This window comes from Rhinolophus hipposideros, assembly GCF_964194185.1.
Source record: "Rhinolophus hipposideros genome assembly, chromosome: 2".
Classification (NCBI taxonomy): domain Eukaryota; kingdom Metazoa; phylum Chordata; class Mammalia; order Chiroptera; family Rhinolophidae; genus Rhinolophus; species Rhinolophus hipposideros.
Genome location: NC_138048.1, coordinates 103,669,828 through 103,683,155, shown reverse-complemented (window position 1 = coordinate 103,683,155; position 13,328 = coordinate 103,669,828). Strand labels below are relative to the sequence as shown.

General features: G+C 46.0%; 2 protein-coding genes across 5 annotated transcripts in view; one reads left to right on the top strand and one right to left on the bottom strand.

Annotated features, from left to right (window-relative positions):
* HLCS (holocarboxylase synthetase) overlaps positions 1-12,165 on the top strand; it is a 194,352-nt gene extending 182,187 nt beyond the window's left edge. For all 4 annotated transcript variants that reach the window (XM_081029111.1, XM_081029110.1, XM_081029109.1 and 1 more), the window contains exons 8-11: positions 592-752; positions 4,539-4,653; positions 7,383-7,596; positions 9,025-12,165. In XM_081029111.1, coding sequence (XP_080885237.1) covers positions 592-752; positions 4,539-4,653; positions 7,383-7,596; positions 9,025-9,196 — 662 coding nt within the window. In that variant the 3' untranslated portion in view covers positions 9,197-12,165. The remainder of the gene's footprint in view (positions 1-591; positions 753-4,538; positions 4,654-7,382; positions 7,597-9,024) is intronic.
* The window catches only part of SIM2 (SIM bHLH transcription factor 2), a 60,012-nt gene continuing 49,949 nt past the window's right edge, over positions 3,266-13,328 (bottom strand). Inside the window, exons 11-12 of the mRNA XM_081029149.1 lie at positions 5,120-5,152; positions 3,266-4,407 (exon numbers count right to left, since the gene is read on the bottom strand). Of these exons, the coding sequence (XP_080885275.1) occupies positions 5,121-5,152 (32 nt within the window). The 3' untranslated portion in view covers positions 3,266-4,407; position 5,120. The remainder of the gene's footprint in view (positions 4,408-5,119; positions 5,153-13,328) is intronic.

The following is a 13,328-nucleotide window of genomic DNA, read 5'->3' as shown; positions in this document are numbered from 1 at the left end:
ATTATTTTATTTTCCTGACTTCTATTTTAAGAAAACTAACAACTTCAGAGAGTTCATATCAGGAATCACGTTTTCAATTCAGCTTCCTTTTTTTAAAATACGTATGAGCTATACTTCACATACCATACTGTTCTCCCATATAAAGTGTACAGTTCTTAATATATTCACAAGATTGTGTGACCATCACCACGCTGGGAATCACTTCTAAAATGGGCTCCCAGGATGTCTCCTGGAGCAGTAGAGGTCCAGTCCGCTTCCCCTGTCTGTTTCCGCCTCCCTCACCATATGGCAGTTAGACAGTGATGTCTGACAGTGAGACTTCGAATCATCAAAGCATAAATGAGATGTTCACAGAGGCAGCACAGTCTGCTAATTATCGGGAACTTGTTAGCGACAGAGCTTCAGACTTCGAAAAGCTCCTCTGTTATTAACCCCAGAATACCCAAGTGTCTTCACCTGTCCCGGATTATTCAGGTGGGGCGCGTTTCAGGGTGTGTCTCCGCGTCCTTGAGCACATTTTCTGGCACAACGTGCATCTGAGTCTGTTCATGTGGCAAAGTGGCCGCTTTCCTGGCGGGGCCTGTTTTCCAGGGCGAGGAAAGAATGCATGGCTGAGCCCCCCGGGATGCGCTCTGTGTACCCTCCTCGTCTCCATCCCTCTGAGGTCCCGGCTGGGACAGAGGATCCCATTTGTCCAGCATCTGATGTCCCTGGCTGTTGTGGAGGCGGTCAGGTCTGTTCCTGGCTACGAGGTACGTGCGGCTTCCCCACCTTTACGTCCCTACTCTGTGTACAGATCTTGGCTTGGGTTTGTTTGTAGCATTTATTTGCGTGATGGCTGCATGTAGCACCTCGCAAAGCTGGCCGCAGTGTTCCTAGAGTTTTAAAAGCAACATCAGGTTTTATAGCTGTTTCAGGCTCACCGGAATGTGTTTCTCCCCCAGGATTCCCTTTCTATCCTGTGGTCAGGTTTCTCAGACCGCCTAGTAAGGGCAAGACTTTTTTTCTTATTTTCATTGAAGCACATTGGACTAGATGGGGCAGTTTGTGTTTTCTGGTGGAAAGCCTTCTGTTATAGACCCAAAAATCCTTCTCATTTCCTACTTTCATTACCACAGCCTGTGCTCAGCAGAGCTATGCTGGGTCTGCACTTGTGCAAGTTCAACATGCAGGTCCCTGTGGGACTCTGCGTCCAGCTCTAGGGTCAGATGTGCCCACTTCATCGTTACTGGATGATGCTTTGGTATCGATTAAGCTACAATTAACCTAAAAGAGAGCAATTAACAGAGTAACTAAAGCCTTTTCTCTCATACCCAGCGCCCACCTACTCTGCCCCCTCCTCAGTTTTCCTGGAAGATTTTCACATGGTTGTAAAAAGGGGAAGTCCCTCCCCCCTCCTCCTTCTGACCTACAGCTCTTATGCCAGGCTAAAAACAATCAATGTGTTAATTCCCGAAGCCAGACCCTACGCTCATGACTCTCACAGGAGGCCTGTCGTCCGTGTGTAAACAGAAGCGATCCTCTGTCCTCTTCACTGGCCCTTCAGCCCTGTCCCCAGTGGTCATGTCCTCATGGTCTTTCTGTAGAAGACTTGGGGACGTGTCCAGTCACTGGCATGCACACTGGAACATGACATTTGTGACCAGGCATTGAGCGTCCTTCTGTCTCTTGGGTTTGGGCTCCTCAGACTGTCACAGACCTTTGCAGGCCTAGCCTGTAGCCCCCAAGGTGGACTTTTTATCTGGAAGAAAGCAGTTGAGAAGATAAAGTTCTGTCACGGGGAAGAAAGATTTTGAACCCTAGCAACAAGTTATTTAGTCTTAGGAAAGTAAGCAAAATGTTGAGCCTAGCTCTGTTTAGCTTTTTTAGGTTTTGATTTTTGACCTTAGAGCCTTACTTGTCAATTTAGCGAGTATTCTTTGAGGGCCCGCTGTGTGCGAAGGCTGTGCCAAGCACTGGGGGCAGCAGGATGGGAGCTGGCAAGCTTGTCCTCAGCAGTGCACGGGGCATGGGGGCGTCCCCCGTTCTCCTTAAGAGTCTCCCTCCAAAGTCCCTATCCTGTTTCCACAGTGGTCCAGCTCAGCCTCACCTGTGTGCTGTGGCTTCGGTTTGGATTTGCATTTATTTTTAACATAAACCAGTTCACTGACACAGTGTGGCCACAGGTTGAAATAGTGTTCACCTTTCTTATGTCCTTCACTAGGGCCCCAACTTGTCCCGTTGTAATGTCACCGTCAGCATACAAATCACGCTCATCTCCCCGGACCGGATGCAGCTTCACTGTGAAGCTCGCCCTTTCTTCCAGAACTGGCAGCATTAGGCCGCCTGCCCTTGTTCCTGTCGTTTCTTCTGTAGGAGAGGTTCCTGCAGGGGCACCTACAGCCCTCCCCTTCCCCCACCCCCCACACACACTCCTGCTCCTGCTCTGGACATTCTGTTCGTCTTGGGGGCACCTAGCCCACATGCCGGTCCCTGAACCCTCAAGCTACACGCTGTCCGTCCTGTAACACTGTACGGCATGTCACATGTCTAAGCCTCTCTGATGGTAGCTCCCACGGATTGCTCTGAGGCAGAGTTATTTCTGCTCCTGTTCTGTCTCCTACAAAGTAACCAGCTCCCTGAACGCAGGATTAGTTTTATTTTGGTCCCCAGAGATCCTAGCTAATGCTTTAGACGCAAGCCCCTCAGCAGCCATTTGAGTCAATGATTGAGACAATGAAAAATACGCATGCGGCCTTTCTCTCCCTTTTGGAATAGAGTCCCTGTTTACCTGCGTGAGAACCCAAAATTTCATAAGCTGCATCATTAACTCGCTCTGAACGTGGGAACTCACATGGGCGCCCGAGAGCAGGCCGGGTGCAGACGTGAATGCCTCCCCCAGGGTGGAGGCACCTATTTCTGAGCCTTGGCAGGGGCTGTGCTGGGTACAGTGAGGCAGGGGAAGGCGGGTGAGGAGAAAGAAGGGAAGTGCCAGGACGACCGAGACCAGTCTCCACGTGACATGTTCTCTAGACCAGCGTTTCTCCCCCTTGTCACCGTGGACATTTGGGCCCCACATCTGAATTGGGGGCCGTCCTGTGCATTATAGGACGTGGAGCAGCGTGTCTGGCCTCTACCCCCTACATGCCAGTAGGACTCCCTCAAGCTGTGACAATCAGAAATATCTCCCCATGTTGCCCAATGTCCCCTGAGGGGCAAAATGCCTCTCCTATCCCACCCCCCACTAAGAACCTTATTGTAGGTAGAAAGAAATACGAAGCTTCTCATCAGTTATGCAGTTGGTGAACACCATGCTTTTTATTTATACTTTTGTTCTTTTGTGTTCCTGCATTTCTTCTCTCAGCCTGGAGTCCTGTGTAAGAGCAGATGAGCATCGAAAGAACAGAAACATACTCTAAATGGCCGGGGTGATAATGGCCGAGCTGGAAGGAGAGAAGGGGGTTTCTTGGAAGCAACAGGCATAGTATTAGGCAACCAGGCTTGCTGTCAGAAAGCTCTGGGTTCGAATCCCAGCTCTGCCTCATCCAAGTGCTGTGACCTCAGGCAAGCTGTGCAGTCTCTAGGCTGCAGTTTCCTCCTCTGTTCAATACAGATGATACTACTGCCAACATAGCAGTTTGGTAGGTGTGACATACAGAGTAATGCTGAGAAGGGGCTCGGGCCGGGCCCCGCCCCCAGGACAGGAAGAGCCAGCGTCCTGGGAGTCAGAGGCTATCAGCTACTCTCTGGTCTTGGTTTTTTTTCGCTGAGTGTCTCTCTTCCAGCCTCATGTCTCCAGCTGGGCTTCCTCTACTCACAGATGGCACAGCCTGGCTGCCAGCTGCAAGTCCAGGAGACCTTGGGTTCTGGAGCTGACTGGGTTTAACCCAGCTGGTGGCCCAGCTGAAGCAGTATCCACCCTTGGACTACCCCACTGTGACCAAGGCACAGATAGAGTTGCTCAGGCCATACCCCTCAGGATGGACAGGCAGTGGGCTGAGGACAAGTCCATTTCCCTGGCCCAGGTTGCCCTGGCATTCTTCGAGGCTTTCTCTGGTGCTTTAGTCAGACAAGTTTCTCAGTGTCTTCATGGCATTCCACCCAAAGCGTGTCTGCCTAGCTACCTTCTATGGTATCCATGAATTCAGGGCCATCTTCCTCTACCGAGCACGGGCTCCCTGAACCCTGGGAGTACCACCCTCTCCCTGCCCCTGCCGCTAGCAGATAGGTGCTCCACACAGGTCGTTAACACGAGATAATAAAGTTAATTTACGAGATAGGCATCTTCACAAGTGTTTTTGGTGGCGATGGACAGTGATGGGTGGGGAAAGGGCTGGAATTGCTGCCAAATATGCTCTTTAAGTCTCTTTCCTTCCAGTCCCAAGAGGTACTTTAACACTGGATTGTCCCAAAGACGTGATTAGCTGTCTGAAAAAGAAAAAGGCCCCATGTTCTATTGGTTTCCAGAGTATTGGACTCATCTTCCTTTTATCTGGATGACCTCAAGTGGTCCCTTTGTGTCCTATGATTGCTTGGTTAATATGCAGATTTTCCTTCAGGATATCAACTTACGAGTGAAGTGGCCCAATGACATTTATTACAGTGATCTCATGAAGCTTGGCGGAGTTCTGGTTAACTCAACGCTTATGGGAGAAACATTTTATATACTTATTGGTAAGTTTTTAAAGCCCTTTCCCCAGCAATTTTAGATTAATAAAAATAAAAATGGTTTTTACATGGCTATATTGGGGATGTGAATTAGCATATGAGATTACTTTGAGTCTTACAGACATAGAATACAAAATATATGCAAAACAGGCAGGTTGGTTGAAAGTGCTTCAAGGGGTTTAAAATTTCTATCTATGACCATGGAAACCAAATTGGTATCATATCAAATGCATTTTCTTACACCTTTCCATACTCCTGCTTCTCAGTAAATTAGAAATGGTGAAAATAAACCACAGTGAGATATCACCTCACCCATGTTAGAATGGCTATTATCAAAAAGACAAGAAATAACAAGTATTGGTGAAGATGTGGAGAAAAAGGAACCCTCATGTACTGCAAGTGGGAATGTAAATTGGTGCAGCCACTATGGACAACAGTAAGGAAGTTCTCAGAATATTAAAAATAGACGTACCTTATGACCTAGCAATTCCACTTCTGTATTTATCTGAAGAAAATGAAAACAGTAACTTGAAAAAATATATGCACTCTCATGTTCATTGCAGCATTATTTGCAATAGCCAAAATACAGAAACAACCTAAACGTCCATTGAAAAATGAATGCATAAAGACAATGTGATAAATGTCTAACTATTACATTGTTTTGTGCACCTAAAACTAAAAAAAAAAGTTATAAAAAAATTAAAATAATAAAATTAATTTTTAAAAAAAGAAAGAAAATGTGATCGATATACACACAGACACTGGAATATTATTCAGCCATTAAAAAAGAATGAAATCTTGTCATTTATGACAACATGAATGGACCTTGACGGCATCATGCTAAGAGAAATAAGTCAGAGTAAGACAAATACCGTATGATTTCATTTGTGTGTGGAATCATTTCTGTAAAAATAAAAATAAAAAAGGAAATAAAAGAAATGGTGAAAATAAACATTTACTATATCGTTTTGTAATAAGCAAAGTTAATTTCAAGGGCGAGTCTCCTGGTGGTCTTCATTTGACCTTCCCAGGCCATGACAAGGTTGCATTCTTTGACGCTCCAGGCTGGTCGGGTGGGGTAAAGAACCCTATATCCCCTCAGTATGTCCAAGTCAGGCAAGACGAGGGATTCAGAATCACTTTTAGAAAGTCTTAGTCCCCTGGTCATCCAACCTTCAACCTTCCCCTGATGCTGAGGAGAGCTTGGTGGGTGTGCAAGCATCAGCAATGGACAGAAAACATGTGACCGTGTGTTAGAAGTGGCAGCCAAAGAATACAAGGCTTATGTTTCCTGCTTTGCTGCCAACTGGCAAGCTGTTTCTTACCCTCAGAGCTCTGCTGTCCACCTTTAAGTGAGCAGTTGGGCTAAACACAGAGATTCTTAAGTAGGGTCCACAGATACCAAGGGGGCCCGGGATGGTTCCAGGGAGCCAAGGAGTGCTGTCAACGTGGGGACACGAAACATTTTCCTATGGGGAGAATTCAGAGCTTTCATTAAATTCTTAAGGCCATGGGAGTTAGTGGGGGGGCATCTTTGACCCAGGAAAGATTTAGAGTTGCCAGCAGGGGTGCCCTCTGATCCTTCGAAGGACACAGCCTAAGCTGACAATAGTCAGTGTTGCTATTTTCCCCAGCACTTTTAATTTTCTGAATACAAGAGAGTCTTTTCCACGGCATACACACTTATTTCATGCCTTCCACTCCATAGGTGCTTCAGATACTGTGTATGTTGTTGAATGAATGAACAAACAACTGCAGATTCTGCCCCTGTTGCTGTAGTTACATTGCTTTGTATTTTAATAGGCAGTATATTAAAAACAACAACAACAACAAAAAAACAGTCCTTCCCTTCACACGGAAAATGGCTCAGAATAGTTACAAAGAATACTGTTACAGTAAATGTCATTGTTTGTGTGAGAAGAGCATATGAGCATTTTTTTCTCAGAGGCCCTGAAAACACGGTAGCTTACTGCCTAGTTCTTGCAGTATTTCATTTCTGATGGAAGACCTCTTTGAGGTTGATTCAGGGTCCGGCCTCTGTGAAGACTCACCCCTCCCGGAGAGGGCGGTGGTGTTAAGTAACAGCAGAGATAAGCCTATTCAGAGCCCACTGCTGGTAACTCACTTTCCTGAAGCCTTGGTTTGGAGCCTGGACGTGGGTTGGCCCCTTGCCAACAGCGTAACCCTAGCCCCAAAGACGTCCAAGGACAGAGTATTAAAAGATGTGTTCTAGGGTTATACCATGACCACGGTTTGAAATCTCTGAATCCAGAGTTTACTCCTTAAGACCTGAATAAAATTCTTTATTTTCAAGAATGCGTCTGCCATTCACGTAGGAAAGGAAACAAGAGATTCTCAGTGCCGAGCTACCGTTCTTGACTAGACCATGTGATGGATGGTTTTGGGAGCGACTCTTAAGCAGTTTTGTCCCATTCATGGCTTCCGGTTAACTGAATCCAAAGTGGCTTGCTTTTTCCCAGCTCATTGGCAGTAAGGTTGGGATGGTCGGGCTTGATGAGGATAATAAAGGAAGGATACCAAGGAGGATGGCCTCAAAGATATACGTCATTCTCTAAGTGGCCAGAGACGACACACTCAGAATTCAGAGGACAAGGAAACAGGAAGGGGACGGTAAAGCCGTACGTTTTCCAGGGAAAAGGAACTAGTAATGATTCCCTCAGGAGGGGGACTGCTCATGTTTTTCAACCGTTTGTTTGTTGATTTGTTTTGATCAGGCTGTGGATTTAACGTGACTAACAGTAACCCCACCATCTGCATCAACGACCTCATCACCGAATACAATAAGGAGCAGGGGGCAGACCTGAAGCCCCTCAGAGCTGATTATCTCATCGCCAGGACGGTCACCAGGCTGGAGCAACTGATCGACACGTTTCAGAGCAAAGGGCCCAATGGAGTTCTTCCCCTGTATTATAAATACTGGGTCCACAGGTCAGTGCTGGTTCGCCTTCATTCTTTTAAAATTCCTTTGTTAAGTCAGTAGTTCCGCATCTGAAAACGAGAACCCTAAGCACCGGTCTAAATCCTTTTACCTTGCTGATGGAGAAAGCTGGTAAACGCCACCTGGAGCAACTTAGCACCGCCAGTGATGGGGACAGCCGGCATCCCATGCCTCCGGGTGGGATGCAGTGGGAAGGACCTCTCCTGCCATGTTTAAGCTGAGTCTAATGTGAGGAAACGGCCAAATCTGAATTGTGGAACATTCTAGATAACAGTGGTTTTCAAAGCGAGATTCCCCGGGTGGGCAGCAGCAGCCTCACTGGGAACTTGTTAGGAATGCCAATGCTGGAGTGTCACCTTGCACCTCAATGAGACACTCGGAGGCTGGGACCCAACACCGTATGCATACTTTAACAAGTGCTGGGGGGGCGCTCAGGTACCTCCAGTTTGAGAAGCCTCATGGCCCCAACAGGCCTCTGGCCTTCAAAAATGTCAGTGTCTTAAAAAACAACAAGGTGGGAGCTTTTAAAGAGGCATGACAGCTACATGCAGTGTGTGATGCATAATTAGATCCCGAATGGGAGGAAATAGCCACAGAAGATGTTAATGGGACAATGGGGAAATTTGAACACGGACTGTATGGTCGGTGATTTATTGTGGCAAGATTAGATTTCTTGAAGGTGATAACGGTATTAGGGTTTCGTAGGAGATTGTTCTTCTTATTAGGAGATACGTGCTCAGGTAGGTAAGTATAAAGTGTCATGATGCCTGCAACTTATTTTTAAATGTCAGCCCCAAAAAGTACGTGAGTGTGAAGAAAGAAAGCAAATATGGAAAATGTTATCAGTTGCTGTGAATATAAGTGAAGGGAGAATATGAGGCTCATTGTACTGGGTGTTTCCCCCCAACTTTTCTGTAGGGTTGAAATTCTTCAAAACAAAAATGGGGGGGGGGATCCTATTCTTTTTAAAATGTTCACAAGGATCTAACAACAGGTATATTTGGAATAGATTCAGAAGAAGGAGAATTAGAATGAGTTTAGCTTGGGTAGCTGATGCTACCCAACTTTATTTTATAAGAGACAACTTTTCAACTCAGCTTCTGTTTCCCCAATCTCAGTCAAAAAAAAAACAAAAAACAACCCTAGAGAGCTGCAAGGTTTCTTTACTGTCCCCCACGTGGTGCAAGTCCCCTGGTGATGAGAATGAGGAGTGACATTATTTCTAAGACGCACAGCCCCTGGCGCAGTGCGGGATGTGCGGTCACCGCCCGTCCACGCGGGACCGGCGGCCGCCAGAGCTCCGCGCCTACGCCAGGCCCCGCACCCCACCCCCGCGCAGCATGGATGGCGGCCGCACTAAGTGTCTCAGGCCGCCCGCCTGACATTCCCGGTGACCTCTGCCTGTGCGTCATTTTCAGCGCTCAGCACGTCCGCCTGGGAAGCGCCGAGGGCCCGAAGGCGTGGATCGTGGGCCTGGATGACTCCGGGTTCCTCCAGGTTCACCGGGAGGACGGCGAGGTGGTGACAGTGCACCCGGACGGCAACTCCTTCGACATGCTGCGCAACCTCATCGTCCCCAAACAGCACTAGTCCGCGCGCTGGAGGCCCGGGACCCACGCCCGCGCGCGACCGCGCAGCCAGCCTTCCCGTTCCGGTTCTGCCGCCTGTCCTCGCCCGCGGATCTGGAAAACCACTTGGAGAGTTGTAGGCGATGTGTTTCTTTTCTCCCTCCAGTTGACCTGTGCGTCCCGCCGGTGGCCATTCCACTCGGTGCTGGAAGATGATGGGCTGGGGGGCTGACAAGTGGAAGCCCCAGCGGAGCTGTGCCGTCGTCCTCCCCTCTTGGGCGCGGCTGGGTGTTTATGGCCTCACCCCCATCCCCCCAAAATGTTTTTATGTGGAAATAGCAATGGAATAATTCAAATATTTTCCCAGTAGTGGAGATCTTTACCCCTAGACTACTGAAACGCAAATCAAGACAAAGGCGTGGGGCCAGTGGTGAGTTAGAGGTCTGGTGACCCTGTTTGTAAGCCAAGCACCCAGGGGGCGGCCTCCTACAGGGACACGCACTGGCACTTAGCCCTCCTTTTCTTTTTGTGTGAATGAAGAACAGAGAAGATCAACTTCTAAGAGTTGCTCTGGGCCTGATAGTTTGTGGTCCAGTAACAACGTCTAATGGCTACAGAGATGCGTCCAGCTGGTCCGGTTGCAACGGTCTCATGGAGGAAATCAGTTAATTACTTTGAGATTCATTTTTGAGCTCTCCTTTCATAAGTTTAAATTTACTGCATATTCTGAAGGGAGGGGATCAAGTTCAAGATGCTTGAAAGGTTGATTAGGCATTGCTTGTGGGGGGCAGGATTTGGCTGTAACAGCTGGAGATGAAGGCTCTCTCATACCACACGCAAGGCAGGATTTGGAGCTTTCAAGCCCGTTTCAGGCACGCTTTGAAATGTGGGACAATCCTGCAAGACTGCGGTGCAAGAGTACAGAAGTACATGGCATTTTATTTGTAAGTCATTTTTTGTCCCCTTTTCCCAATATTGCCAAGAGAGAAAAAGTTATTGATACAAAATACCATTATTAAAGAGGGAAGGGCTGTGTGTGTGTGAGAGAGAGAAAGAGACAGAGAAAGACAGAGAAGCTTTAAAAGACCTTCAAAATCTGATAAAAAGTCTCCATCGAAGAACAAAAGAAAGGAAGCCTTTTGATATACATTTGCTATTTCCAGATGCACTCCATGCTTTTTCCATGTAACTCCTATCTCTGCTGAACTTGTGAATCATACACATTACTTTGGAGCCTTAAAAGGCCAATTTTTTGCCCACTTTTCTCTCTTCCTGCCAGGCCCAACTGAAATTAGTGGAAAGAAAACTTGATGGAGCTCTCAGCTTTGAACAAAATGCCCTTCTTGTACACTGGTGCCATCTTTATCCAGTTCTTAGCTACTCAGGCTAATTCCAGAACCTTGTGGTTTCCAGTATAAAATCTGCCTACCTTTAGCCAGGCACAGACAGCCCCACGAGAAGGGGAAAAAAGAACATGTTTAGTTAAGTACACCCACCCAATATGTGCTTTTTGGAAATGTAACTTTTTAAAAGAACTTCAAAAGTTAATTTTTGCAAATAGGACTTCAATTAGAATTATTTTCCTCCCGTAATAATAATAACAACAACAACAACAACAACTCTCTCCTAAATGCCCAAGTCTTCTTTTGGAGTTAGTGACAAGTTCGAATAAAAGTCCACACCACCCCAAAATTACAAAATGGACTCACCCCTGGGAGGGCATCTGCAAAACATCATCAAGAAGAAAGATCTCAGGCGAATGCTGCCAGTTTCATTTCTCAAACTTTGTAATATAAGGCAAGTCATCTCTCCGAGCTTCCATCATTACTTTTTGAATTTCTTTGGGGGTTGTTTAATGAAAAACATGCTATGTTTGGTTTTAAGCTGAAGCCCTATTCTAGACAGTTCTGCGTTGGGGGAAAAATGTTATCATTTAATTTCCTTTCTGTAAATTAAAACGAATGAAGTGTGGCCGTGTCAAAGCAGATAGAGACATTGACAACATGGCACTTAGCCCCCGCTCGCACGACGGCTCTTACTGGTGCCGACATCCAGCTGTCTTAAGGGAGACAAAATGGACTGGAAGCAGATGCTGTGTTTTTCATAAACCTGATCTTTCCTCAGATGAACCAAAGACTTTTGAAACTCTGCTTCGTCTACAACAGCTGAAGTAAGGCACTTTACTTACAGCTGTCAGCATCAGGGAAACCCATCCACTTGTACACCGCACTCCTCATTTGGGGTATTGATGCACCCGGCAGTCTTGACCTCAAGGAGCTTTTAAAGTCTTAACAGAAACTGCGTGTTCTTCATGATCTTTAAAACACGGCCACTACACTCAGGGCTGCTGCGTGCTTTGAGGACATCGAAAGGTCCCCGGTTTAGAGGCTGTGCAGTGAGCATTAGCAGGTTATGTAAAGGGCAAGCCCTCTTCTCCTATGGGCCGAGAGCAGATTTCAGGGGAACTCTCGGGAAGTGTCCACGAAAATAGGACACAGCCATGGCTGGGCTTCTGGTGGGCCCGCCAGAGCCGTGGTCCTTGGCAGGTCCTGGCTGCATTCACAGGGCGTGGGCAGAGTAGGATTTGTGTCCAGTGTCGGACAGTCAGTGGGGTTCACTGCTGCAGCACTCACTTTGCCTGACGTGGGAACAAATGGTCGGACATGAGGGTTAGGTGCAGGCTCAGGTCTGGTAGCATAAGAGGAGGACACCCACCCGAGAGTCTGGGGGCTGGGAGAGCAGCAGCCTCAGCCACTGGTTTCAGAAGGCAAAAGGGAGATAGTTTAGACTTATATTCTGCAGATGTGTTCACTCTTACCAGGCAGGAAATGGAGAATCCTTATTCCAGGGTAATTACAGTGCATATTTGAACTAGAAGAAAGTGGCAGCCTTTATATTTTTAGCTTTTCAAAGAATCATCTGTGAAAAGTAATTAAGCCAATGCCTATAAAAAGTAAGTCTACCAAAATAAACTTGAAGACTTTCTACACAGTTTGGTCTTATTGTCATTTTTACCACAAGTTTCATTTTTATAAATAGACAACTACTTTTGGTTACAGTATTTTTATTCATATTTAAACATTTTTACAAAATAAATAGTTTTACAAGGTAAGGAATATGTATGTATTTCTAAGTATTAAGAAGCCGGTGCTTTTTTTTTTTTTAATGTATTTTTGACAACTGTTTTCTGCATCATACAAAAGAGAAATCTTATTATTCCAAAGAATGAAAGTTGGCAAAACCCAAAAAGCAAAAATAAAAGTTTGAGATGAAGAATTTAATATAACAATTTAATGTAATTTTTTAATTTAAAAATAAATTTAATGCAACAACAAATTTAAGAACAGATTTTGTTCTTACAGAATTTTTACTATTTTGTGAAACTGCTTGACTTTTGTCTTGACAGTTTTAAGATTTTTAACCTTACATATCATATTTAAGTTTAGGAACAGCTTGAATAATGCAATTTAGATAACCCAAGGGCTACGATTGACTAAAATTTTAAGCTACTGTAATTTTCTGGCGTTTATTTCAAAATGTTCTTTTTGTTCCATCTTTATCTGTAGCAGCTCCTGCAGTCTACCTTAACTGCCTCACAGTTACAATAAATGACAAGTTCGGATAGACTTTATGCAGGATTCATTGACCATATAAACCCCACCCCCTCTTAGGGTCCCAGGGAGGAAGACACGGCCCACAGGACTTTAAAAGGACAAAAGGGGGCGAGGGGAGGGCAGAAAATACAGGCTCTTGCAGATTTCCTCAGAGCAGCCCTTCTCCATACCCTGTTCACTTCTCTACAAAGGTATGAATGGAATGGCTTTTCTAGAAAGGGCTTCCATGAACATAAAGGAATTCCTTTCCCTGGGAGGCCCCGTGGAGGCCCCAGCCCGTCTTGAACTGGGCTTATTTCTCAAACCCATTCTATCTGGCATTTTTATCAACATGTTAGGACCCGCTATAATGTTTTTCGTGTGTGTGTGTGTGTGTGTGTGTGTGTGTGTGTTTGTGTGTGTGTGTAAGGCATGTTGATTAAAATGTTTCCTCTTCCCCTGCCAGACCCTCAATAGGAGTCAAGAAGCAATATCCCCCCCCCTTAAATGTGCAGTCTTAAAGATGGAGGTAACAATATTAGGTTGCCATAGTAACTAACT